Source organism: Rutilus rutilus (assembly GCF_951802725.1).
Source record: "Rutilus rutilus genome assembly, chromosome: 8".
NCBI lineage: Eukaryota > Metazoa > Chordata > Actinopteri > Cypriniformes > Leuciscidae > Rutilus > Rutilus rutilus.
Genome location: NC_140222.1, coordinates 2802215 through 2829878, shown reverse-complemented (window position 1 = coordinate 2829878; position 27664 = coordinate 2802215). Strand labels below are relative to the sequence as shown.

Here is a 27664-nt window from a genome sequence, read left to right as displayed (position 1 = left end):
GATTGTGAAAAAAGGCATGACCCGGTGGGGAGTATTACTTTTGTTTAATTCATAGAATTACTAAAAGATATTTTGCCACCTAAAATTTCTGGATTTTTTGGTGTCATGTCACATGTGTATTTCCCTCATATTAAATATAAAACGCATGTGTAGACTGATATTTTTCTTATGTCTGGACTGCCTTATTAATGGTGCTCTAAGCGATGTCAAGCGTTTTTTAGGCCAAAACATTTTTTGCAGAAGGGAGGGGAGGAGGGAGGAGAGGGGATGAGGAGGAGGGAGGGTCTATCCTCCGTTTTGTTTGAGAACAATTCGAACGTCAACAAGAAGTAACGTCTCCCGACTTCGCTTAGAGCACCTTTAAAGGTGCTGTATGTAACTTTTTTTATAAAATGAATCCTTTTTTTATTGCCCGTCTGTGAAGGGGTTGTAATCACACATTACAATGATCCACTTTTCGCGTTTTGCTATTACCTCTGAAGGCCAGTATTCCTATTTTTATGTGAAGTCTCCGGGTCGGATTTTCTGCGAAATCCACCGGATGTGACGTGCATGCGCGCTCCCGAGCCTCTCCGTTTTATATATACAGTCTATTGCGACGGCACTGCAGCTAACGACATGGAGTCTGATAACACCAAAAAAACGACCTGCCTCCAGCACAACACAGACTCCAACACAAACTCTGTAGATCATTCTGGTGAATGATTGCGTTTGCATACTGTATGGACACTATGAGTCTCCGTACTGAAGGAAGCGCGCATGCGCATTGGTTCTGCCTGCGCTCGGGTGATTTCCCCCGCGGAGTTTAAGTTGCTAGTTTAGCATGTTGCCTGTGGCCGTATAAGTTGATTGTATGCAACAGAGGTTTATTTAATAAACATATCTGGCTTGGATTCATGGACTCCTCACTCATCTCTACATGGTGTCAGAAGATGAAACGGATCTATCGTCTGTGAGTTTCACGTGCTTTATTTTCTGTCTGGAGCGGAGAAAACTACTGACGTCGTTAAAGTTACGACTAAAGACGTGATGGCGGATGGATTTCGTAGACCAGACCCCCTCGTTTTCGACGGGAACCTCGCCGAGAATTGGCGGATTTTTGAACAAGAATATGATATCTTCATAGCAGCGGCGCACTCTGACAAGCCTGCCAAAACAAAGGCATATATCCTCCTCAATCTCGCAGGAGCGGAGGCCATCGAACGGGAGCGTTCATTTGTTTACGCAGCAGAGGTGAGGGCGCCAGGTGAAGAGGGAGTCGTTGTCGTTCCAGCTGAGTCTAGAGAAGACCCCGAGTGCCTGAAACGAAAATTTCGGGAGGTATGTAACCCTCAACACAACAAAACTATGGAAAGACACAAGTTTCATTCACAAAATCAAAAGCAAGGTGAAAATATTGAATCCTACATCAGTGACTTGAGGATCAAAGCTAACAGTTGTCACTTTGGAAACCTGACAGATGAACTTATATGTGACAGAATAGTATGTGGCATCAGAAATGACAGTATAAGGAAGGCTTTGCTACGTGACAGCGAATTAACTCTAACAAAAGCTATCACAATCTGCCGCATATATGAGATGACGGAGGAAAGTAATAGGACGCTTGCCATGCCCCAAACAGCCACCACTGTCGACGCAATTCAGCCAAATTCCAGCGGGCGGCACCAGAGATCAAAATATAAACCTCAAGCAGGCAAATACGAGACAAAATCCATTACAAATTGCAGCAATTGTGGAAGTAGCCATACGGCGCAGAGAGACAAGTGTCCTGCTTTTGGCCAGCAATGCCATAACTGTAAAAAATTCAATCATTACAAAAAATGCTGTAAGTCCATGTCACACCGCCAAGGCTATGAAAGGAAAAGCTATGCAAAGCACAACGACTACAGAAAATCTGTACACCAGTTAGAACTGGAAAAGTCAGACAACAGCACATGTGATGACACTTTTTATGTGGATGGTGTCGAACTTGACGACAAGTGCGTGAATTCAATTACTCCTCAAACAGAAGGAAAGAATGAAGGATTTGTTACACTGCACATACATAACAAGCCCTTTGAAATGAAAGTAGATACAGGTGCTAAGTGTAACGTGATGTCAAAAGATGCCTTTCAACAGCTTGCTGACGGTGAGCGACCAGTGAAATGCAGCAAAGACACTAACTTAGTGGCTTATGGAGGCAGCAAAATAGAGACTAACGGAATTGTCACACTGCCTTGCTGTTTAGATGGACAGCAACACACACTACCTTTTTTCCTTGTGGACCGAGATGTAGTGCCACTACTGGGATTTCGTGCATGTGTGCGCTTAGGAATTGTCACAATGAGCCCCCACGTTCATCAGGTCAACACTGAGAGCGATGCTGATTTCACTAAACAGATATTCGCACAATACAAAGATGTGTTCAGTGATGAGCTCGGAAAACTCCCTATCACATACTCTATGACACTAGATCCAACTGTACAACCGGTGGTTCGTCCAGCACACCGCATTCCAGTGGCAATGCAGACACGAGTCAAAGCTGAGCTTGACAGCATGCAGAATAAAGGTGTCATAACCACAGTTTCTGAACCTACAGACTGGGTTTCGTCTATGGTAGCAACGCACAAAAAAGACAAACAGGAAATCAGACTGTGTATCAATCCAAAAGACCTCAACACTGCTCTGAAGAGACCCCATTATCCAATGCGCAGCGTTGAGGAAGTTGCCACCCAGATGTCAGGTGCTACAGTGTTCTCTGTGTTAGATGCAAAGAGCTCATTCTGGCAAATATGTCTCGATGACAAGTCATCAATGCTGACCACCTTCAGCACACCTTTCGGGCGCTACAGATTCCTTCGCATGCCATTCGGCATAAGCTCAGCAAGCGAAGTTTTCCAGCGCTCGATGGAACAGCTGTTTGCAGGATATCCGTGTGCCATTATAGTAGACGATATCATCATAGGAGGTCGTGATGCCACTGAACACGACGCCAACCTAAAACAAGTGCTCGACCGGGCCCGAGAGATAAACCTTAGGCTGAACCGTCTCAAATGCAAGTTTCGCCTGGATCAGGTCTGTTATGTTGGCCACATATTTACAAAGGAGGGCCTCAAAGCCGACCCTGCCAAGACCGTGGCGATCACAAACATGCCAGTCCCTCAGGACGTCCCAGCTATGCAGCGATTCCTTGGCATGGTGAACTATCTTGGGAAGTTCATCCCAAACCTAAGCGAGATTGCAGCGCCTCTGAGACAGCTCACACACAAAGACACTGCGTGGTGCTGGTTTCCACAACATCAGCAGGCATTCGACCGTCTCAAGTCATGCTTATCCAGCGCACCAGTCTTATCCTACTACGATGTGAGAAAACCAGTTACACTGACCTGTGATGCGTCATGTTACGGACTTGGTGCTGCATGTTTACAGGAGGAGAGACCAGTCGCTTACGCATCTCGCACGCTCACTGACACAGAAACACAGTACGCTCAAATTGAAAAGGAGCTGTTGGCGGTCGTGTTTGCATGCACCAAATTTAAGGATTACGTATATGGAAAGCCCACTGTCATTGAAACCGACCACCAACCTCTGGTCACAATCCTAAAAAAGCCCATCCACACTGCTCCTGCCCGACTGCAAAGGATGTTACTACAGTTACAAGCCTATGACATCACGCTCGTCTACAAGAAGGGTAAACACATGTACCTAGCTGACACCCTATCACGAGCTCCAAACAAAACTGTCTCACAAAGCCCAGCGGCAAACAATACATTTGAGGTGATGTCCATCAGCTACATTTCAACTAACAGACTAAAGGAGCTCCGGACCCACACAGCACAGGATCAGGTGCTACAGACTCTCAGCACAATCATTCAACGAGGATGGCCTGACAAAGAACGCAGTGTCCACCCATCCATTCGTTCGTTCTTCCCTTACAGAGATGAGCTGGTGGTGGAAGATGGAATAGTTATCAAGGGCCATAAAGCAGTAATTCCGCACTCTCTGCACCGAGAATACATCAATATTGTACATAGAGGTCACCCAGGCTTAGAGTCAACCAGACGCAGGGCCAGGAGCACTGTTTTTTGGCCGTCAATGAACAAAGACATTGCAGAAGAACTGATATCATGCTCCGTCTGTAATAGCACCAGACCACATCAGCAAAAGGAACCTTTACAGCCACATCCAGTTCCAGCGCTGCCATGGTCTACAGTGGCTACCGACATGTTTGAGTGGCACGGACAACAGTACCACGTGCTGGTAGACTCGTACTCAGGGTGGTATGAAATCGACCTTCTCCGTGACACAACTTCAGCAGCTGTGATCACGAAGCTAAAAAGGCACTTTTCTGTCCATGGAACACCTCACACCCTCATCAGTGATAATGCGAGGCAATACACAAGCCAACGCTTCAAGGATTTCGCCGAGCAGTGGGACTTCACCCACATTACCAGCAGCCCGGGGTATCCACAGTCAAACGGACTGGCAGAGAGAGCAGTCCGCAGTGCCAAACTACTGATGGAAAAATCTCACAGAGATGGGACTGATGTGTATCTCAACCTGCTTAACATAAGGAACATTCCCCGTGACCAAGCATTGGGCTCGCCTGCGGAACGTCTTATGTCACGACAGACACGCTCGACTCTTCCTGTCAGCACCAGACTGCTGGAGCCAGCCCCAAAGAACACAAAGCGGGTCAATGCCCAACTCAAAAATAAAAGACTCATTCAAAAGCGCTACTATGATGAATCAAGCCGCCCACTACAGCCGCTTGCAGAGGGACAGGTCGTTAGGATGCAGACCATCAAGGGACACGACAACTTGGGCACCGTGAAGGAAGTGTGCGAGGAACCACGCTCCTACATCATCGAGTCCAACGGAGGGACCTACAGGAGAAATCGCCGCCACATCCTCCCCGTCGCTGAGCCACCACCACGACAGGTCGACCCTGCAGACCTTGATTGTCAGTATGCCGATCCAGCTGCACCAGTCAGTCCCCCATACACACCACACACACCTCGAGAGACCCAGGTATCACCTAGGCCCACCAGTGTGCAGCAGAGGCCTGCTGTTCAGTCTCCAACGAAGGTAACACCAGGTAACACACTGTACGTGACACGCTCGGGTCGCGTCTGTAGGCCTAATCCAAAGTATGAACAATGAATATTTTTCTGTCATGGACTGCAAACCAAAGACATTTAAAGAAGAAAAATATATATATAATTCTGCAGTAGGCTCCATGGGACTCTATAGTTCTGGCTATAGCCATGTTGTGAAAAAAAAGAAAAAAGAAAATGTGTTCTAGTGAAAATGTTTTCAGTTACCACTCGTCAATGCACTGAATTCACATTTGAATGTTGAAATGTTTTGAATGTTAAAAGTACTATTTCATAACATACAAAATTTAACTGTCATAGTGTTGTAAGTTAATGCCTAGCCTTTTATTCAGTTTGCCGTAGAAAGCTCAAACTAAAGAAAGGGGATGTAGATCATTCTGGTGAATGATTGCGTTTGCATACTGTATGGACACTATGAGTCTCCGTACTGAAGGAAGCGCGCATGCGCATTGGTTCTGCCTGCGCTCGGGTGATTTCCCCCGCGGAGTTTAAGTTGCTAGTTTAGCATGTTGCCTGTGGCCGTATAAGTTGATTGTATGCAACAGAGGTTTATTTAATAAACATATCTGGCTTGGATTCATGGACTCCTCACTCATCTCTACAAACTCCAAAAAAAAAAAAATTATCTGCTGAAGCTCGTCAGGCCAAACGTCAATCGGATCGACTCAGGACGAAAACACGGATCAACATTGGCAGAGCGTTTCATAGGTTTCATATCGCATATCGTTACAGCCCTACATCTTACACATCACACTCCACTGTTATGGTGACAATTTCAATAGATTTACTCACTAACATTGTGGAAACACAATAAGCATGAAAAATAAAATATGGTAGTATCGTGCTACAGCGCTCATTCTATCAGCTGCAGTTCTAGCGCCTCAGTCCCAATACTATAAAACGACACTCGGTTTACTAACGTAACCTCGGTTCTCTCTAGAGAGGGAACGAGTGTTGCGTAAGTTTAGCTTACACTACAGGAAAACTAAAAATTAGCAAAAAATTATCCTTAATTTTTAAACATGTAAAACGTATTTGCTGCAGCAGGCAGACATAGGCGAGATAGCTCACGCGCCTATTGGCTGCTCTGCGGCAACTGCTGCAACCTATCAGTGCGTCTTGGCATGACTCCAGTGCCAATGGGAAGCCTTCCCGCGCCACGTCATGACCCGCCAAAAGGCAGGAAACGCACAGAGCATGGCGGTCCCCGTCGCTGAGGACGGCTCCGCACGAGCCGCAGAAGGAAGGAGGCATTTAGAAATGCCGGCTCTATTAGATAGAAACGTGTGTGTTGCGGCGGCGAACACACACGGAGCAGTAAAGGATATAAGCGCCGGATAGCGCAGCAGGTACTGCGAGTGAAGGCGGCAAAATTCCAACCGGCGTCCTCAAAACTCGAGCTCGTCCCGCTGAAGTGCTGTTCAACGCGGCAGCTTCTACTCTCAGAGATCCAGCGATGTGAAGTCACTCGCTGAAGGAGACGAAATCATTGTGCAACCTGGGCGATGGCTTCCCATTGGTGCTGGATTAATGCCAAGCCGCACTGATAGGTTGCAGCAGTTGCTGCAGAGCGGGTGTTGCGACCTAGAAGTATAGAAGTATTGTTTTATAATTTTATAATTTCATAATGGGTATATGTTTAGAATTCTGTAAGGGAAAGCATTATAATTTCATTGTAATTTCATTTGATAAATATTCTGGATATTATTCGGGTATATGTTACTGAGAGGTGAAAGTTCAGTTACGATGATGTCATCAGCGAGCGCACGCGCAGAAGGGGGAGAAACAGAGACGAGTGAAGTGATCGTCTAAAATATCACTGATGCATGAAGATTTTGTGTTGCTTTGTGTAAAAAAATAATTCCAACAGAACTGGCAAAATAAAGTTGCAAAAGAGAAGACGGAGTCTGTTTTAAGGGTGCAACATGAACTTGGTGTTTCCGCCCGGTTGGAGTTAATCACGAAGCAAGCAAGATGAGCCACGAGTGATTCAACATCGTCAAAAACTGCAGTGCTCCAGACGAAACAGTGAAGGTAAAAGTTTCCTATCATGTCAAAAGTGCAACAGATGTCGTCTGAGTGGGAAACGCTTGTAGCTGAGATAGAATAAAAGTTACTGACACTGACAGCATCAAATTTGAACGATATATGCTGGGCACTCAGTCTAACAGTGGAAACAAGTGAAAAAGACCTACCTCGTAAGCTACGGAGAAATATCCTCCAGTATTTGGAAGGGGAAGATGTTATTTCACAAGAGGATGAAGGAATGTCTCTATTGCTGCAAGTAAATGACAAAATCGAGGAAATCAAAGGGAAAAGTGACGCTAATACAGTATTCCAGCCGCAACAAATCGCGGAAGAGCGCCGCCCGGTGGTCGAAAATGTTATTGCACCCGACAGTCCAAATGAACAAGGAGAAAATGTTTCTGGCCCAAATGCAACAGGAGCAGCTTCTCAAAATGTTTCCTTTGTCCATCCACTGTACAGAAGAGAATTAAAAATAATTGGACAAATTGGAGAACCAAGTCAAAAGGATAAATTAGCGTACACTAGTTTAGAAAGACAAATCCAAAGAGCACTAAAAAAAGGATATGATGAGGGAGAAGTCGTAGAAGCTGTCATTCAAGCTATAGCTCCAGGAACAAAACTGAAAAGTTATCTTGAAAGTAGAGTTGATCTGTCATTGCAAGCACTCAGACAGATATTACGGACTCATTACATTGAGAGGGATGCTACAGACTTGTACCACTCTCTCACGCGTGCTGTTCAAGATTCAAAAGAAACACCCATGCAGTTTCTAGTGCGAGCAATGGATCTGAGACAACAAATTGTCTTTGCTTCAGAAAGAGCTAAATCTGGTTTGAAGTACAGTACAGAGCTAATCCAAAATCAGTTTCTCCAAACAGTACTCACTGGCCTCCATGATGATGCCATCCGTGCAGACATAAAGCCATACTTACAGGATTCAAAAGTTAAAGATGAAGTTCTTTTGGAGAAAATGACAGCTGCATACACTCTGGAAATGGAAAGAAAGAATAAGTTGTCAACTACATCAAAAACAAAGACAATAAAAATAGCAGCGGTTGGTGAGGAAAGCGAGGAATGTGGAAAGGAAAGCTACATTCACAAACCAAACAATAAGAATAAACACTGTGAGACAAACAAACGTGATACACTGATGGAAAAGGTTGACCAAGGTAATAAAGCTATATGTGAAGCTATTCAGGACCTCACCACTCAAATTGCTAGTCTTCACCAGGCCTCTAAGCCCCAACCAATGAGAGTGAGTGAACAACGAAACCGAAAATATCGACCACAACCAAAGACTGTAAACAGGAAACAGTGCCAGCAGTGTCAATTGTCAAATCCGGATGGAAGATGTAATCACTGTTATAAGTGTGGCAGTGCAGAACACTGGACATCAGGTTGTAGAATGAGAAATACCTCAGCCAATACAAGCAAAATTGAAATTCACTCTCATCCTGCCGAAAACGCTGAAAACGTGGAGCTGTTCAGCTTAAGAGCACCACTCACTGGCAAACAACGACAAACAGCCAAACTAGTAGGGAAAAGATGCCTGGTTCGAGCCTCCCTAGGGGGAGTTGACACTTCAATACTGTGGGACACTGGTTCACAAGTATCAATAGTGGGAACTAACTGGAAAAGAAAATACCTACCAGATGTCAAGGTGAGACCAGTGGAGGAGCTGCTTGAGGAGGGAGCATTGGAGCTTTCAGCTGCGAACGGAACGGACATTCCTTATGATGGATGGATGGAAGTTGAATTCACCTTGTCTAAGAATGCTGTGGCTGGGATGAGTGACAAACCTGTTGTAGTCCCAATCCTGGTTGCCAGCAGTGACATTGAACGCCCCATCATTGGCTTTAATGTGATTGAAGAACTAGCATTGACAAACGACACCTGTGGAGACTGTACTCCTTCTGGTCACATGGTGGAAAAGCTGTGCTCAGCTCTGGAGGTAGGGCGCAAAACGGCGAGAGCTGTCTTGTCTGTTTTAAAAAAACAAAAGCTTGAGAACCAACCCCACATAGCCAGAGTAGGCCGACAACCAGTGACAATCCCAAAAAACAAAGTGGTAGCAGTGCCATGTGGCCGGCTAAATAAGAGAGTGTTTAGTTCGTCACATGTAGTGTTGGAGCCGAACCATGAGACACCATGGCCAACAGGTTTAGTCATTAGAGAGCAGTTAATCCAGCTCCCTTCAGAAGATAACAGTAAAATAGATGTTACTGTTGAAAACCTGACTGACAATGACATTATACTGAGTAGTCGCACAACACTTGGATGGCTGCACAGTGTTGGTGCCATTTACCCGTCACAGACGATGTCTACGATTGATCAGAGACCTGAGGCACGAGATAGCAGTAGTGTCACCTCATTTGCACAGCAACCCAGCCAGATACCACAAGCTGAGCCCTGGGATCCACCTGTAGACCTGAGCCATCTGTCAGATGACCGACGGCAACAGGTACAACAAATGCTCAGAGAGGAATGTGATGTTTTTGCAAAGGATGATTGGGACACAGGGTGTATCAAAGATTTGCAAATGGACATACAATTAAAAGATAATGTGCCTGTGCAGAGAACATACAATGCAATTCCTAGACACCTCTACCAAGAAGTGAAAACTCACATACAGGACTTACTCAGTCGAGGCTGGATCCAGAAGTCTTGTTCGTCATATTCTTCACCAGTGGTATGTGTCAGGAAGAAAGACGGAGGTCTACGCCTGTGCATAGACTACAGACTGCTGAATGGGAAAACACAGCCGGATCGTCATCCAATCCCGAGAATACAGGAGATCCTGGAAAACCTGGGGGGCAACTCCTGGTTCACAGTGTTGGACCAGGGCAAGGCTTACCACCAGGGCTTCATGAGTGAGAAAAGCAGACCCTGCACCGCATTCATAACACCATGGGGACTGTATGAATGGGTGAGGATCCCGTTTGGACTCACTAATGCGTCTGCAGCTTTTCAGCGCTACATGGAGGGATGCCTGGGAGATCTGAGAGATGAGGTGTGTGTCCCTTATTTAGATGATGTGTTAGTGTTTAGCTCCAGCTTTGAACAACACATCCAAAACGTGAGACAGGTACTTCAGCGGCAAAGAGAGAGTGGTATAAAACTGAGGCCAAAGAAATGTGACTTTTTCAAAAGTGAGGTCTGTTATGTGGGTCGAGTAATCTCTGCAGAGGGATACAAGATGAATCCCAAAGAGGGGGAAGCAGTTCAAGCACTGAAACATGAGACACCAACCACTGTGCGAGAGGTGAGAAAGCTGATGGGTTTCCTCAGTTACTATAGATCCTATATACCAGACTTCTCCAGGATAGCCAAGCCTCTTTACGAACTGTTAGCAAAGCCCAAGTCTGAACAGACGCAAAGCCAAAAGAGAAGGAATGTAAGCCGTAAGTCTGCTCAGTTGCCACCGTCCTATCCTGTCCAGTGGACAATAATTCACCAAGACATACTGAACAGAATGGTGGACCAGCTGACAAATCCACCAGTGATGGCATATCCAGACCTGGAGAAACCCTTTGTTCTTCACGTGGATGCCTCAGAAGAGGGCTTAGGTGCAGTTTTGTACCAGCGTCAAGAGGGTGTTCTTAGGGTCATTGCCTATGCCTCACGGACACTGTCACCGGCAGAAAAGAATTACAAGCTACATTCTGGCAAATTAGAATTCTTGGCACTAAAATGGGCCATCACGGAACGTTTTCGTGACTATCTGTTCCATGCACCTGACTTTGTTGTATATAGTGACAATAATCCCTTGACTTATGTCACAAGGTCAGCTAAACTCAACGCAGCAGGACATCGCTGGGTGGCAGAGCTGGCGGATTATAGATTCACATTAAAGTACAGACCCGGAACAGCAAACAGGGATGCAGATTTCCTGTCACGAAGACAAAAGCCCATTGAAGAGATCATGCGAGAGTGCACAGAGGAATGCCCTCAGGAAGCTATCAAATGCATCGGAAACGCTGTAGAAAAAGATAAAACCGAGGATGTTGATTGGATCTCTGCTGTCACATGTAACATTGATGCACTGCCAGATGGGTGTAACATCTTAGAGCCAATCCAGCCCCTTGCAGTGGAAGACATCAGAGTTGCTCAAAATGCAGACTTAGCCATTAGCAGAGTTCTGGCTTTGAAAAAAACACATGCATCCTTGAAACATAAAGACAAGCTGGCAGAAAGTGACGCAGTGAGACAACTTCTCCGAGAGTGGCCCCGTCTAAGGATTGATGGAGATGGCATCCTCAAAAGAGAGACTGCGGCAAGAAAGCAGTTAGTTGTTCCTGAGTCCCTGAAGCCTATTGTGTACAAACATCTCCACGTGGAAATGGGACACTTGGGTGCTGATCGAATGATGGCACTCGCAAGAGAACGGTTCTTCTGGCCAAAAATGAGACAGGCAATGGAACACTATGTTACCCAGATGTGTCGCTGCATAAAAAGGAAAAAACCAAACAGAATAATCAGGACACCTATCCAAAGCATTGAGACTTCTGCACCGTTTGAAATGATATCCATTGACTACGTACACTTGGACAAGTGTAAAGGGGGTGAGGAGTATATACTTGTAGTTGTGGATCATTTTACCAAATACGCACAGGCCTACGCAACAAAGGACAAGTCTGGGAAGACCGCAGCCAGAAAACTCTTTGATGATTTTATTATGCGTTTTGGTTTCCCATCCAAGATACATCATGATCAGGGAAAAGAGTTTGAAAATACTCTCTTTCGTAAGCTACAAGACTACTCTGGTATTCGCCATTCACGCACTTCCTACAGAGCGCTTCAACAGAACGTTGCTGGGTATGTTGCGCACGCTTGAAGAGTCTCAGAAGTCAAGGTGGAAAGAACACCTAAACAAAGTGGTCCATGCTTATAACTCAACTGTTCATGAAGCGACGGGATTCTCTCCATTCTTCCTTCTCTTTGGTCGTGAGCCAACTTTACCAGTCGATCTAATGTTCCCCAAGAAAGGAGGAGAAAGGAACCAGTCACAGACTGACTATGCAGAGAAGTGGAGAGAGGTCATGCATGAAGCCTATGCTATTGCGAGGCAAAACATGAAGAAAAGTGCAAGGAGAGGACAGAAAAATTACAATCAGCGCACATGGAGTTCTGTTCTGGAGCCAGGTGATCATGTTCTGGTGAGAAATCTCACACCCAGAGGCGGTACTGGAAAGCTACGTAGCCACTGGGAAGATATGATTCATGTTGTCAAGGGAAGAAAAGGCCCTGATAGTCCAGTATACGTGATTGAACCATCCCAAGGAACAGGGAGAAGACGAGTGTTACATCGTAACTTACTTCTACCATGCCCTTATCTGGTTGACGAGCCAGAAAGTCATGAACCCGACCTTGGAGAGAAAAGCAAAAGAAGAAAAGCAAAACAGACAACAAGAAAGGATCATACAGCCAGACATGATACTTACCGAACAGACACCGACAGTTCCAGTGAGGAGGAGTATTGTCTCTGGACAACAGAGAGACATGCTAAGACACCTCTGAATGCTGAAGCAGAAGAGTTCTGTCCAGGAACAGAGATACTCAGAGACAGGCCTGAGAGGGTGCTTGTTCCAGAGTTACAGCCTGAAAAAGAGCCTATTGAGGAGAGACATAGCTCTGAGAGAGAGATTGATGTGCCAGCTGTTGAATCAGAGGATGAGCAAAGTGATACTGAGATGTGGAGGAACAGGCCAAGGAGAGCTAGGCAGCCCAGGCGTATCTACACCTATGACCAGCTAGGCCAGCCAACCTTTCAACAGCTGAAGACTTACCATGTTGGTGTGAAGACATCTGCAGGAACTGCCTGTGACTCCTCTGCCAGATCATCATTTGTGTATCCTTTCTATCATGCAAAGATATAAAACACTCAGAGATAATCTTAGTATGTTAGTTTATAGTTAATGTTTATCAATCACAAGTTACAGTTCATGGTAATAGCTAACACGTAATACAGAACAGGAAATCTGGATAGTTATTTAAGTAATAAGTACAGAAATGAGTCATTATCCTAGTATATTGGAATTAAGACAGTAGTGTAATATACGAACAGTAGTTACAGGAACAGTAGTTGTGTGTACACTTACGGTATAGATTACTAAATGCATGGCTTTTGAATATGTAGACACATAAGTCTGGGTGTACATGGTATTTTCCTTGTCCCTTTTGTGAAGATTGGGGGGCCCACCAATACTTCAATGGATTATTCACCCTTTCATACTAATGGACTATGGATACTTAGTCTAGTATTGCTGCCATGAGAGACTTGAAAAAAAAAAAAAAAAGAATACTGAGAGATAATATGTTGATCAGCCTGTAATGTATGATGCGTGCAGAAATACTTAACTGTTTACTTACCTTCCACTATGTGTTCTGTTATAGAGACATTGTTGATTAATAATGTGAAGATAGGAAAGAAAATGTTTGGAGACATTTTTTTTGTTAGTGGGGGAGGGTGTTGCGACCTAGAAGTATAGAAGTATTGTTTTATAATTTTATAATTTCATAATGGGTATATGTTTAGAATTCTGTAAGGGAAAGCATTATAATTTCATTGTAATTTCATTTGATAAATATTCTGGATATTATCCGGGTATATGTTACTGAGAGGTGAAAGTTCAGTTACGATGATGTCATCAGCGAGCGCACGCGCAGAAGGGGGAGAAACAGAGACGAGTGAAGTGATCGTCTAAAATATCACTGATGCATGAAGATTTTGTGTTGCTTTGTGTAAAAAAATAATTCCAACAGAACTGGCAAAATAAAGTTGCAAAAGAGAAGACGGAGTCTGTTTTAAGGGTGCAACACAGCCACTAGGCGCACGAGCATGTTTAATAATTAAGGATAATTCTTTGCTTCAGGTTTCTCGTGAAAAGGAGTTTTCCCGTAGCGTAAGCTAAACTTTATACGCAACACGAGAGTACTCTCGTAAGAGAACTCGTCGAAGTACATTCACATCACATGTTAATGCAGCGGTAGAGTTACACTCACATGACACTGTACTTATTCGCAATCACAAAGTTAATTATTTGCTTGTGCTTTAAAGCTTTGCCGGGTAAACATGTCATTGGCGTTCTGTTCTGACATGATGCAGTTTTTCTGAGCTTGCGCGCAAACTGTCAAACAGCGCAAACTGGATTTTTGTAGGGTCAGACTGATAGCGATGGGAGGCCGAGACTGAGAGAGCTACATGGAAAATATGCACCAAACAAGCCACTTTGAAATTTTACTGTTTTCATGAATATAAAAGTTGGGTGACCCTCCCCTTAGACTAAAAAAAGTTGGGTGACCCTCCCCTCAACAAAGAATAAAAAGACATGACCCTCCCCTATTTTCCTCCGGTGGTCCATTCCATAAATACCGAACTAAGTTGAATTGTAATCTTGAAATACAGTGTAGATGTTCTGAAGATAAGAAACATCACCAGTCAAGTCAAGTCAACTTTATTTATATAGCGCTTTTAACAATATGAATTGTTTCAAAGCAGCTTTACAGTGATAATAGGAAATTACAGTAACACAGATTGTTTTGGCTTTACAGCAGCTCTAGGATAAAGTTATTGTCCAGCTAAAGTTAGTTTTAATTTAGCTTCTGCCGCTCATTCACACAAAACAGTGCCAAACGCAAAAACGCTGAAATAGGTTCAAAGGTGCAAACGATTATCTGTTATCTCTGCGCAAACACCTTTCGTCGTGCACATGTGCATCACGTGTTCAGTCTAGGTATGCGCATTTGAATATTCATAGATGCCACCTACGTCACTACAAATAGAACGCCGCCATATTTGCGACCGACTCGCCCGGTATGGCGGCCGAAACTGCCCATTTGAATGAGAGAGAGAGACAGAGATACCTGGAGAAAATTTATATTTTAGGCTCCGATCCTTATTTTTTACCCCCAGTTTTCTTTAGTCCATTATTATCTCCCCCAGGCTTGCCCCGATTGGCCTTTCATTATATAGAAATACTTAAGTCATAGAGCTTCATGGCGCGCGTTCATGAGAGTCGAGGCGATGTCATGAATGAATCTATGAATCTGCAGCTGTTCGGCTGGCATGAATGAATCTATCTAATCCGTCCATCAGCACAGCCAGAGACATCAGCCGAATATCATAAAAGACTGCCATATCTGTCCGAAAGAACAGATGTTCAATTACAGAGAGAAGGTTTAACACACACAAATATCGAAATGAAAGAATCTTTCGAGTCGAATCTTTTTGAATGATTCGGCTGCGATTAAAAGCTATCAAGTAATAAGCTCAGTCTCAGTGATTATAATATAACGACTTAAATTGCAGTTTGTTCGTCACATAAAGCTATCATATGAATAAATAACGATATTAATATAACGGACGAGTCATATTAGATCACTTTTATGATACTTTTGTGATGTTTTTTTTTTTTTTTTGTCTTTTATTATTATTATTTTTTGCGTGACAGCCCTCAGTAGGCTAATGTTACTCATTCACTTTCATTACATCGACAAGAAGAGTCTCCATTAGGCTACATATTCAAAAATGTCCCTTTTGTCTTCCACGGAAAGTAAACTTAAGGATCTGCACATGAAGGTGCACGTGAGTACGGCAGAATTATCATTTTTGGAAGAACTAGTCCTTTAATATGCATTTCAAGGCTGAGATTATGCATCGTCTGCAGAGCTAACGTTAACGTTACTTACACAAAATAACATCTAAAGCGCATGTGACGAAGACAATATCTTTATGAACTTCAGAAAAATATTTATTAGATTAGGTATTAACTAACAGACAGACAGACAGACAGACAGTTATATTCAAAACAACCCCAAATCTTACTAACTTACCATGATAAAGTGCATTTAAATAGATCCAACAATAAAATGAAGACAAAACATTATCTGTCGTATCTGTCTATAATGTTGGCCACTGAGAGTATAATGGAAATATAATTAACCACAAACCAACATGAGACTTCAAGTCTTTTAAATAAATGATTCTCTCTTCTCTCTTCTTTTGGTATAGAATAAAATACCAGTTCAGGTTTCCTCTTTCGGCTGTTGTTGCAGCCAACTGCACAACATATTGCAGGCATTACTGAGACCGCCGCGGTCGCAAAGATGGCGGCGCAAAGCTACAGTGACGTCATGTGAATCGAATGAATATATGTGCACAGGCGTGTAATCCTTCTTTACAAATCAACCCTCAACAAACTACTTGTCTGGCCTTAAAAATGTATAATACTGAATTTTTAATCTGTATCGTAGCCATGTGGTGACTCTGTATTCTAGAAAATAATACAGAATACAGAATAAATCCTCCTGTGAGATGATGTGACTTCTGACACAGAATAAGGCAGTCGTGTATTTACAAGTCATGTTTAATCAAAGCGTTTCAATCTTCTGTTTATTCAGAGACAGCGATAGGGATTTCCTGGAATGATGTGCATTATTGTACTTCTGTGGCAGGGCATATTTATCGTGTTTGTGTGAGAGCGCCCTCTGGCATTCAGAAGGGGCAGTATTTACTACCTGTCACGGTGTGGGTTTGTGTCTGGTTCCTTGTTCTTGTCTGTCATGTAATTCCCTGCTTGTCATGTGATCCTGCCATGTGTTTTGTCCCATGTTCAGCTGTTCCCCGTTATGTTGATTAGTCTTCCCAGGTGTTTCAGTTTAACCACGCCCCCTTGTTATCTTGTTAGCTTGTGTTCCCTTGTATTTAAGCCCTGCGTTTTAGTTCAGTCCTTGTGAGTTCTTCATGTTGTAATGGTTGCTGTTGTCTCTTTGTTCCCGTCCTGAGTTCCTGATTTCCTGATTCCTGTTCTGAGTTTTCTGTTGTGTACCCTGGATTACCTGTTTGTTGTTTATTAAAGTGCTTGCAATTGGATTCATTCTCCGCTTCATTCCTGCCAGCGCCGTTACAGAAGAACTCACCATCACTGAATCCAGCAGCATGTTTGCCAGTGTCTCTTCCCCAGCCACCGAGCGGGAGAGAGAACAATCTTTTGAGGGGACCCGGTTGGTCATATTTCGCAGGACCCATGGAGGCCGCCGTAGAGGAGGTGGTCGAGAGGAGTCCCGACACCACTCTCCACTCTGGCCCCTCTTTGACCCTGGGTTGGTGATGTCCAGCCCAGCGCCCCATTCGCCACGGGTTCCATCCAGCACAGAGCCTGTTCAGGTGGTCCCGAGTCCGGTGGTCCCAGTTTCGGTGGCCCCGAAACGGAGGAGGAGAAGAAAGACTTCCTCCATGCCATTTCCGGTGGTCCTGAGTCCGGTGGTCCCAGTTCCGGTGGTCCCGAGTCCGATGATCCCAGTTCCGGTGGTCCCGAGTCCGGTGGTCCCAGTTCCGGTGGTCCCAGTTCCGGTGGTCCCAGTTCCGGTGGTCCCGTGTCCGGTGGTCCCGTGTCCGGTGGTCCCAGTTCCGGTGGTCCCAGTTCCGGTGGTCCCGAAACACAGGAGGAGGAGAAAGGCTCCCTCCGTAACTGTTCCGGTGGCCTTGAGTCCGGTGGCTCCTAACACGGAGACCATCCCGGAGGTGACTGCCGTACCTGACGCACCGCCCAGGCATCTTGCTCTGCCCGCGCCGCCCAGGCGTCTTTTGGTCTGCCCGCGCCGCCCAGGCGTCTTGCTCTGCCCGCGCCGCCCAGGTGTCATGCTCTACTGGCCCCGCCCGAGCTGCTCGCACTGCCTGCACAACCCCAGCAATCCGTCACGTCTGCCGGGCCTGTGTCTTCGGACAAGATGGCAGCCAAAGATACTGTTCACGTCACGTCTGCCGGGCCTGTGTCTTCGGACAAGATGGCTGCCACAGAGACTGTTCACGTCACGTCTGCCGAGCCTGTGTCTTCAGACAAGATGGCCGACGCCAAGCCTGTTCACGTCACGTCTGCCGAGCCTGTGTCTTCGGACAAGATGGCCGCCACCGAGACTGTTCACGTCACGTTTGCCGAGCCTGTGTCTTCAGACAAGATGGCCGACGCCGAGCCTGTTCACGTCACGTTTGCCGAGCCTGTGTCTTCGGATAAGATGGCCGCCACAGAGACTGTTCACGTCACGTCTGCCGAGCCTGTGTCTTCGGACAAGATGGCCGCCGCCGTGCCTGTGTCTGTTCCTGAAACTGAGCCGGTGCCTGTGTCTGCTCCTGAGCCGGTGCCTGTACAAGTTCCTGAGCCGGTGGTGTCTGTTCCAGAGCCGGTTCCTGTTCAAGTTCCTGAGCCGGTGGTGTCTGTTCCTGTTCCTGTTCCTGAGCCGGTGGTGTCTGTTCCAGTTCCTGAGCCGGTGGTGTCTGTTCCAGTTCCTGAGCCGGTGGTGTCTGTTCCAGAGCCGGTTCCTGTTCCAGTTCCTGAGCCGGTGGTGTCTGTTCCAGTTCCTGAGCCGGTGGTGTCTGTTCCAGAGCCGGTTCCTGTTCCAGTTCCTGAGCCGGTGGTGTCTGTTCCAGTTCCTGAGCCGGTGGTGTCTGTTCCAGTTCCTGAGCCGGTGGTGTCTGTTCCAGAGCCGGTTCCTGTTCCAGTTCCTGAGCCGGTGGTGTCTGTTCCAGTTCCTGAGCCGGTGGTGTCTGTTCCAGAGCCGGTTCCTGTTCCAGTTCCTGAGCCGGTGGTGTCTGTTCCAGTTCCTGAGCCGGTGGTGTCTGTTCCAGAGCCGATTCCAGTTCCTGAGCCGGTGGTGTCTGTTCCAGAGCCTGTTCCAGTTCCTGAGCCGGTGGTGTCTGTTCCAGAGCCGGTTCCTGTTCCAGTTCCTGAGCCGGTGGTGTCTGTTCCAGAGCCGGTTCCTGTTCCTGTTCCAGTTCCTGATCCGGTGGTGTCTGTTCCAGAGCCGATTCCAGTTCCTGAGCCGGTGGTGTCTGTTCCAGAGCCTGTTCCAGTTCCTGAGCCGGTGGTGTCTGTTCCAGAGCCTGTTCCTGAGCCATGGCCGCCCGAGGGGTCGTCTCCGCCGTGGCCGCCCGATGGACTGTCCGTTCCGCCCTGGCCGACCGAGGGAAAGTCTCCACCCTGGCTGTTAGATGGACTGACATTCCCGCCCTGGTCTGTCCCTCCCGTCCCGCCCTGGTCTGTCCCTCCCATCCCACCCTGGTCTTATGGAGCGTCTGGTAGCCGCTCCGTAGGGAGGGGGTAATGTCACGGTGTGGGTTTGTGTCTGGTTCCTTGTTCTTGTCTGTCATGTAATTCCCTGCTTGTCATGTGATCCTGCCATGTGTTTTGTCCCATGTTCAGCTGTTCCCCGTTATGTTGATTAGTCTTCCCAGGTGTTTCAGTTTAACCACGCCCCCTTGTTATCTTGTTAGCTTGTGTTCCCTTGAATTTAAGCCCTGTGTTTTAGTTCAGTCCTTGTGAGTTCTTCATGTTGTAATGGTTGCTGTTGTCTCTTTGTTCCCGTCCTGAGTTCCTGATTCCTGTTCTGAGTGTTCTGTTGTGTACCCTGGATTACCTGTTTGTTGTTTATTAAAGTGCTTGCAATTGGATTCACTCTCCGCTTCATTCCTGCCAGCGCCGTTACACTACCAATCAGCCGCACTCCACTGACAAGTTGTGCATAAGATAATCGCAGCCTTCGCCAAATCGCGTGCGGTTTTATTGCGATTAATCGCGTAGCCCTTATATAAAACCATAATAAATAAAAACTTGATAATTTACAGCTGTGTACAACTATTTTCCTTGGAACAAATAAATTAATTATACAAACTCGTAGCTGTTGGTGAGAAATTTATTTTATTTATAATTGTTATGCTTAAATGAAAATATTCTGACAGTGGGACTTGATAACCACAGGCTACTCGCTCCCACTGTATAAAAAATGCCTAAACACAAGTTAAAAACTATACGCACCTTTACAAAGAAACTGACATAATTTCATAACAAACATTAATTATATATTCCTCTACCCACCTAATAAATCTAATGCAATATAAATCACTATATTTACTATTATACTGTATAATATTATAGTAAATGTATATTTACTATATTTATTTATTACTACATAGTATTCAATATAAATATTGCACATTTCTGCCCAACCCATGGTCAATTACTACAGTACATTCATGGTAAATGTTTGATTAGGGTGAGGGTGAGGGTGATTAGGGGATTTAAAGTCTTCTAATTTCGTTCATGCCACAATGTTTCTCCTTCTTTCCTCATCAGTCCTGTTGGGAATGTTAAATAGTTAATGTTACTAGTTAAATCATCGAGTGATTTGTGGTTTGTAACAGAGAGCTTTCTGTCGAATTGAAACACTTCCCACTGGTTGTCGCAACGCTGTTTAATATAGTGTCCGGGACCGGGAGTAAACACAACTCTGTGCTGGGGAAACCGCTTCAGATGATTCAGTGACGGAGCGGTCCAAATGAATCCGAATAGTTTTAGACCGTTATGCATGCGTGTTTAGAAAGAATCGAACCAAAAGAATGAGTCATTCACGAATGACTGGTATCGCTGGTTCAGTCGACATAAATTCGGGACCCATATAATAACTGCTAATATATTTGCATGTAAAAAGTTTATCAGGTCAATCGGAGCGAGTATCAAACTAAATTAGCCGCACTGCCAGGAAAAGAGGAGGAGGGAGGTTGGTACAGTTGGGCCGGATGGAGATGATTGGCGGGCCGCCAATTGAATAGCCCTGCTCTATGTGATGATATCTAGGTGAAAGAGGCTCTATGTGATGCGATTTATCTGACCTGGGTGACGTGAGACAGCTAGCAGATGGTCGATTTAGCCAGTCTGTCTGCTTCCTGACCTGAGCCATAATTCATGTAAATTACCTAATTCACACAGTAATTTCACCAATTAAATTGATGTTGATCTGTGTATCATCAGCACACTGTTCTGTACTCAATTAATTCTGATTAGTTATTCCAAACATTGTGAAGTCACAGCCTTTAGTTGCAGCACAAATGTTGTTTAAACCATCTGTTCTCTCTCTCTCTCTCTCTCTCTCTCTCTCTGTGTGTGTGTGTGTGTGTGTGATTTTCCTCACTAGCAGCAGCAGCAGGTGGAAGTGGTCCAATCTTTGAACGCCCTAACAGTAAGTAAATTAAATCACTGGCAGTGATATAAAAGGTACATTGTGAAACTTTTGTCACTCTAACTGTCAGGGATGTGGGCAAGAGATGAAGCAGGGAAATTAAAGCTTTATTAATAATAAAAATAAAACAAAATACAAACAAAAACTACTCCAAGGGGGAAACTTGACTTGACCACAAGAGGAGTAAACAAGGGTAAACATTCGACGACGAACCAGCAGAGGACTGAAAACACAAGGAGAATAAATAGGGAGAGCAAACAAAGCAGGTAACGAGGGAGGACACAAATTTTTCATAGGCATTTTCATTCAATACTTTATGTACTGCACAATATAGCGTCTGTTTGTACAAGAATAAAGTTCAAAATAAGCCTGTACTATCAATGAAATGGGGTCTACGTTTTTAAATCAGACGCTGTTCTATGGAGGCGTGTAAAGGACAGGTTTTAGGCTAGTGCAGCGGGGCTCCTGGCCTGATAGTTAAAACTCAACTTGATTTTGGCCTCGTTGCTTGAGGTCCAAGGTTACTGACCCCATCCGGCATGTTGTTAGCCCTGGCTTGCACTGGCCCGACAGTGGAAAAGCGGCTAATGTGGCTAGGCAGATGTGTCAACTTAAAGGGATACTCCACTTTAAAATGAAAATTCTGTTATCATATACTCACCCTCATGTTGTTTCAATCCTTTATGAATTTCTTTCTTCTGCTGAACAGGAAGGAAGATATTTAGAAGAATGTCAGTAACCAGACAGTTTCTGGTCTCATTGACTTCCATAGTAGGAAAAAATATATACTATGGAAGTCAATGGGACTGGGTCTGGTTGTCTGGTGAGTCTGGTTACTGATATTCTTCTAAATATCTTCCTTTCTGTTCAGCAGAAGAAAGAAATTCATAAAAGTTTGAAACAACATGAGGGTGAGTATATGATGACAGAATTTTCATTTTAAAGTTGAGTATCCCTTTAAGACATTAATGTGTTCATTTTATGAAACCATATTTGTAAATCTTCTTAATTATATATGAGCAATATCACACGAGTAGATGTTCGATATCGCTCTACATCAGCACAGCTGTGATTCAATCATATAGGCACAAGTCCATAGGCCAAGTTTCAGAAGTAATCACAGCGTGCTGATATACAGCCATATCGCACGGCTACATGTGTGATGTTGTGTTTATACAACAGTTCAATGGTGCAAGTGTGTACATAAATAACAAACAACAATGGAGTGTCTTTAAAAACCCTCTTTTGTGCAGAACTACTTCCTTCTGCCACAGATTCAAATCTCAAGCTGACAGTTTAACAGTTGAGCCTGAGCCTCCGTTACTAATGCTAAAACGTCACTTTAAAACTAGTAAAGAAGGCGTTGAGTTGCTTCATTAAAGATTATTGTATTATGTAGAGTATTATGAGAGAAAGATCAACTAAACGAGTGCATTACTTACATCTAGCTGATATTCTTCAGGTCAATCTTACATTCATAATCACAAAATGACATTTCGGAATATAAAAAAGATTGACCCCTCAGTTTTGACTGCTGCAATTACTGATCTTCCACTCAGTGACCATCTCACTTCTCCTGACAATTTGGTCTCCTTTTATAACTTTGAATTACAGCCGCTCCTTGACACTCTTGCACCTCTTAAAACTCAGACTGTATCCTTCACTCATTCTGCGCCCTGGTTCACTCCTGAACTTTGCCAGCTCAAAACCAGAGGCTGCCATTTGGAACGTCTTTATAAACGAACTGGTCTTATGATACATAGAGAGCTGTATAGTAAACATGTTCATCTTAATAAAGATGCTCTTTATGCTGCCAAAAATGTTTTAAATTCACATTTAATTGAGTCTGGAGATGGTAATACTAAAGCACTGTATTCAACTGAAAATCGCATTCTGAAACCTCCAGACACACTTCCCGCACACCTGTACTGCACTGCTCAATGTGATAAATGCATATCTTTCTTCAATGACAAAATAACTACCATACACCACCAATTGGCCTCTTTGGCTACCCCTTACTGTAGTTCGTCACACAATGTCTCAATTAATTTTCCCCTCTTCTTCCTTTCTTCTTTCAACTTGCCATCCGAAGAAGAAATTTCTCAGTTAATTTTCAAATCTAATTCTTCCACATGTTTACTTGATCCTATACCAACTCATTTGGTAAAGCCCTTTTTTCCTTCTCTATCTTCTCTTATAACTCGTATTATTCACACTTCTCTTAGCTCCGGCATTGTTCCATCATCCTTTAAAATAGCTGCCATAACCCCAGTTCTTAAAGACCCACTCCGATGAAAATCATGTTTTTCTAGGTGTTAACATGTTCTTGTGGCATTTTTCTGATGTTAGAGCACATATATTGAGAAAAATAAGCTCAAAGTTGTATTTCTGAGTATTTCTGCATTCAAATGGCTGTGAATCAGTAGCAGACGCTAAAATGCCAGCTAAAATAGACTGGAGTTGTGACGTGGTAACTCCACTGGGTGGGGCCACAAGCTCATGCTCCCCTCCGCCCCCGCCCGCTCAGGTTCTGAGGAGTAGAGAAGACGATGGCGGATCAACACCTATGTGCGGTAGCGGGTTGCAATACTAACTGTACGTTCACACCGCCGCCGATTTGAGCGGCAAAGAAGCTCTGGCCGCCCTGTCAAGGACGCTTGTCAAAAAGTACGAGGAAGCTTGTTGACGCTTTGGCCGCTCTGAAGTAGCAGCATTCTATGTTCGATCATGGGAGAAGAGAAGTGCCACACCATGAAAAGTAAACAGAATAAACAAGCAATACATTGACACTAGAAACCTTTTATAATGACAGCATTTGTATAACCGTTTTGGTCACATTATTATTTATTATTATTAGTGAGTGCGCGCGCGCGGCCGGGGCTCTCTCTCTCTCTCTCTCTCTCTCTCTCTCTCTCTCTCTCCTCGTTCTTATATGCCCTGTCAAGCGCGCCCTGTTAAACTGGCAGGACTTAAAAACACATAATGATAAGCTTTCACTCTGTGATGGTTAAACTGCAATTAATCCGATAATGATAGGAAACCCAGCAACGGCGATGATCAGCTTCTCCTCCGTTTTCTCGGAAGCTCAAGTCGGCGCCGGCGGCTGTGAACGTACAGAGGAGAGGAGGGGGAGGGTCGTCTCTGTGCCAACGGCTCCGCCCACAACGCAGAGGCGAATTGCTAATGAGCTACTGCCGCTCTGCTGAAGCGAAGTCCCAGAAAACGGCACAGGTTTTGTGATTTTGGCTAAAAACGGCATAATCATCATTTAAAGACCACTGAGAATGTTTAAAAATAGCTCGAAATATGATCGGAGTGGGACTTTAAGAAACTTGGCGCAGACCCTAACAATTTAGATAATTTCCGTCCCATCGCAAATCTTCCATTTTATTAAAAAAATTCTTGAAAAAGCAGTGGCAGCACAGGTTCATGCTCATCTTAGTAATAATAACTTGTATGAGTGTTTTCAGTCAGGATTTCGTTCTGAGCATAGCACAGAAACTGCCCTAGTGATAGTAACTAATGATCTGTTAATGGCTGATGATGGTGGGTTCTTATCTATTCTTGTTTTACTTGACTTGAGAGCAGCTTTCGACAAAATTTCACACAATATTCTCTTGTGCCGTTTAGCCGTGCTTAGCATCTATGCATTTGAATGACACTGTTATGCTGGTATATCAGGTAACGAGCTGACTCCTGTACTTCATTTACATGCCACCTCTATGTAAATCCCTCCCCCTTGAAAGGTATCTAAACTACAATGTAAAGTACCCCTAGTTAGACTTGATGACTGCAGCTACCGACAGCTCGTGTTTTCAATAAAGAATCCTGCTGAAGATACAATCAAGTCTCCTGGTCTTCGCTTCTGAGTTTCCTACAGTTTTTATATACCATTATCAGCATGCTGAAGTAGGATTCCCTTGTTGTCTCTGAGAATATGCGACAAAAGCTCGTCAGTTTCACTTTCTGTATTGTGAATAATTGACTGGGGTTCACCGGCATAACTCTCCCCAAAGTTTACACATTGGTTTTGTGATATCCACTGACTCGTCTTTATGGTATAAAACCATAGACTATTAAAAAATATGGACATAATGTCCATGACATCACCCGTAGTTTCTACCGAGCATTTTTGAAGCCCAAAGTGGGCGGAGCCGACCGTCGCTATCTTGGCAGCATCACTCCCGGATAAACGAAAATGTGCAGCGAGGCGGATTAGCTGAGGTGATGTGGCGCTAACGCTAGCAGACAAACGCCTAGTAGTGACATCGGCAGCAATCCACCTGTCACTCAAGTGGCCACGCCCTTAATTATGCACAACTTTAAGCCTTAATAGAATTTAAATGGATGAGTTATAAAAAATTTCACCCAATCACAGTCGTCATGAAGGGCAAAACTAGCTATATAGACCAAAACCACTTTTTGCACCAGACTGTGAACACATTTTTTTCTGCTGAGATTGACTCTCTTTTGCAACTTGTCTCTAGCGGCCAGTTGATGAATTGCAGTTTAAGTAATTTCCGTGTTGGTTTCAAGAGAGTGACAGGAAGGTTGCTGCTTGTTTAAAACGGAAAAATTTCCAATATTGCGACGTGACATTTTTCTTTATAACCAATTGTCAGATGATGGACAACGCTTCACATTTTCCGTGATTAAAAAAATTAAGCAAATATTAAATAAATGAGTAGATAAAGTGAAAGTGAAAGAAGTAAATTAATGACCAGGTAAATTAATAAAAGAGGTGCCAGAGTATAGCCATGGACATGGAGGTGGCTTGGATAAAAACACTGAGTTTAGGGCTATCAGTTCCTAGCTCTGCGTTACCCTCACCGACATGCCAGAAATTCATCCGACCATCCCACGAGTCAGAATTCGGCTCAAAATCGAATGAATATTGCACAGTGTATGCCCAAACTTAGCCATTTTGTCTGCCGTTTCATTTCCTTGTTTTCCAGCATATGCTGGTACCCATAAAAACTGTACTACATTTGAATGTTTACAGTATCTGCACCCAAGCCCTGTCCTACTAAACATATCATTAGATTAAGTACCTTATTACACTTCTTTTCAATAAATTCTATAAGTATTTTCCAAGTCAGTTTACAATCCATCCATAAACCATACATATTTGAATTTCATCACTCTTTCCAGTGTATGTTTATACATATGCAACTGTATCTGGTCCTATCTTCTTCCGGGTGAAAATCTGGCAACAAGATTTAGACATGGAAAATTCAAAACCCCATTCTAATGACTATCTTTCAACATCCTCTACTGCTTTTTGAATTTTTTGAACAATGAAAGAAATATTTCTTCCCCTTTTCCACAATACTCTATCATCAGCTTATAGTGCTTTATTAATATCTTGATTAATTTCTTCAAAAATATAATTAATCATGATATTAAATAAAATAGGACTAATAATGCTCTAATAAAGAGGGGTACCATTTTCCACATTGATCATATTTGATCAATTATTTCCTACTCTCACTTAGACCGACCAAACATAAAACTTAGTACCCAATCATAAAATCTTCCCCCAATTCCAATTTTCTCTAACTTAAATAAAAATCCTTCCTTCCACATCATTTCATAAGCATTTTCAATCTCAAAATACACTGCTTTCAAGCTTCTCTTCTTAAGAGCGGCTGCACAAGCTCTGATGACGACACAGCTGTTTCACGATTGGCCGGATTCACCGCATGACAATAATCACGTTTGTTTCATGTTTATTCTCACTCCTTCAGTTCCATTAATGCTGCCAAATCTGTTTTTTTATAAAAGTAATATCTCTTCTCATGTAGTCACAATATTATATATTGTGTCATGTTCATCCAAATAAAACTGATAAAAAAATATCAGTTTTGTATAGTATTTTATAGCCCTAAATAAATGGCAAAATGTCAATCTAATTGTTTAAAAAAAGAATGTGGCAAAATATATAGGCAAGTTCTGAAAAACATAAACAAAGCAAGGCAGAGCGACCATTTTAATAGCATTGACCCGACCAATTAAAGATAACAGAAGAACCCTCCATTTATCAAACAAAATACTACACACACCAAGCTACTGTAAGCACTGCCAGATCTGGCCCTCTCTTTCCTCTCCTTCCTTTTTTTTTTTTTAACCAGACCAAACTCAGCCAGGACCAAAGGACCAGTTCATGCGGAAAGAACCCGGAAACCATGGGCCGCATCCAAATCCAGGTTATAAAATTTGATAAAAGTATGCAGAGAGGACCAACCTGCAGCCACACAAATATCCTCCAAAGGAACTCCTCTAAAAAAAGCCTGGGAAGACACAATACTCCTGGAAGAGTGAGTTCTAACGCCCAGAGGTGAAGGAAGCTTCCGCACCTCATAAGCCAAAGAAATTGCGTCTCTCACCCAGTGAGAGATCCTGTGCTTAGAGGCGGTGAGCCCTCGTCGGCTGGCCCCAAAGCATTCAAACAACTGAGACGACTTGTGCCACTGGCCAGTGCCCACATAGACCTTTAAAGCACAAACAGGGCAAAGAAAATTAAATATCTC

The 27664-nt window shown here is 44.0% G+C and overlaps 2 protein-coding genes across 3 annotated transcripts in view; both read left to right on the top strand.

Annotated features, from left to right (window-relative positions):
- The window catches only part of LOC311295724 (GTPase IMAP family member 8-like), a 527136-nt gene that overhangs the window by 301934 nt on the left and 197538 nt on the right, over nt 1-27664 (top strand). The gene's annotated exons all lie outside the window — the stretch shown is intronic.
- Nucleotides 1-27664, top strand: part of LOC311294745 (GTPase IMAP family member 8-like) — a gene marked incomplete at its 3' end in the record, with an annotated part of 164648 nt that overhangs the window by 1919 nt on the left and 135065 nt on the right. The window contains exon 2 of the mRNA XM_084415775.1: nt 21090-21134. Within this exon, the coding sequence (XP_084271901.1) occupies nt 21090-21134 (45 nt within the window). The remainder of the gene's footprint in view (nt 1-21089; nt 21135-27664) is intronic.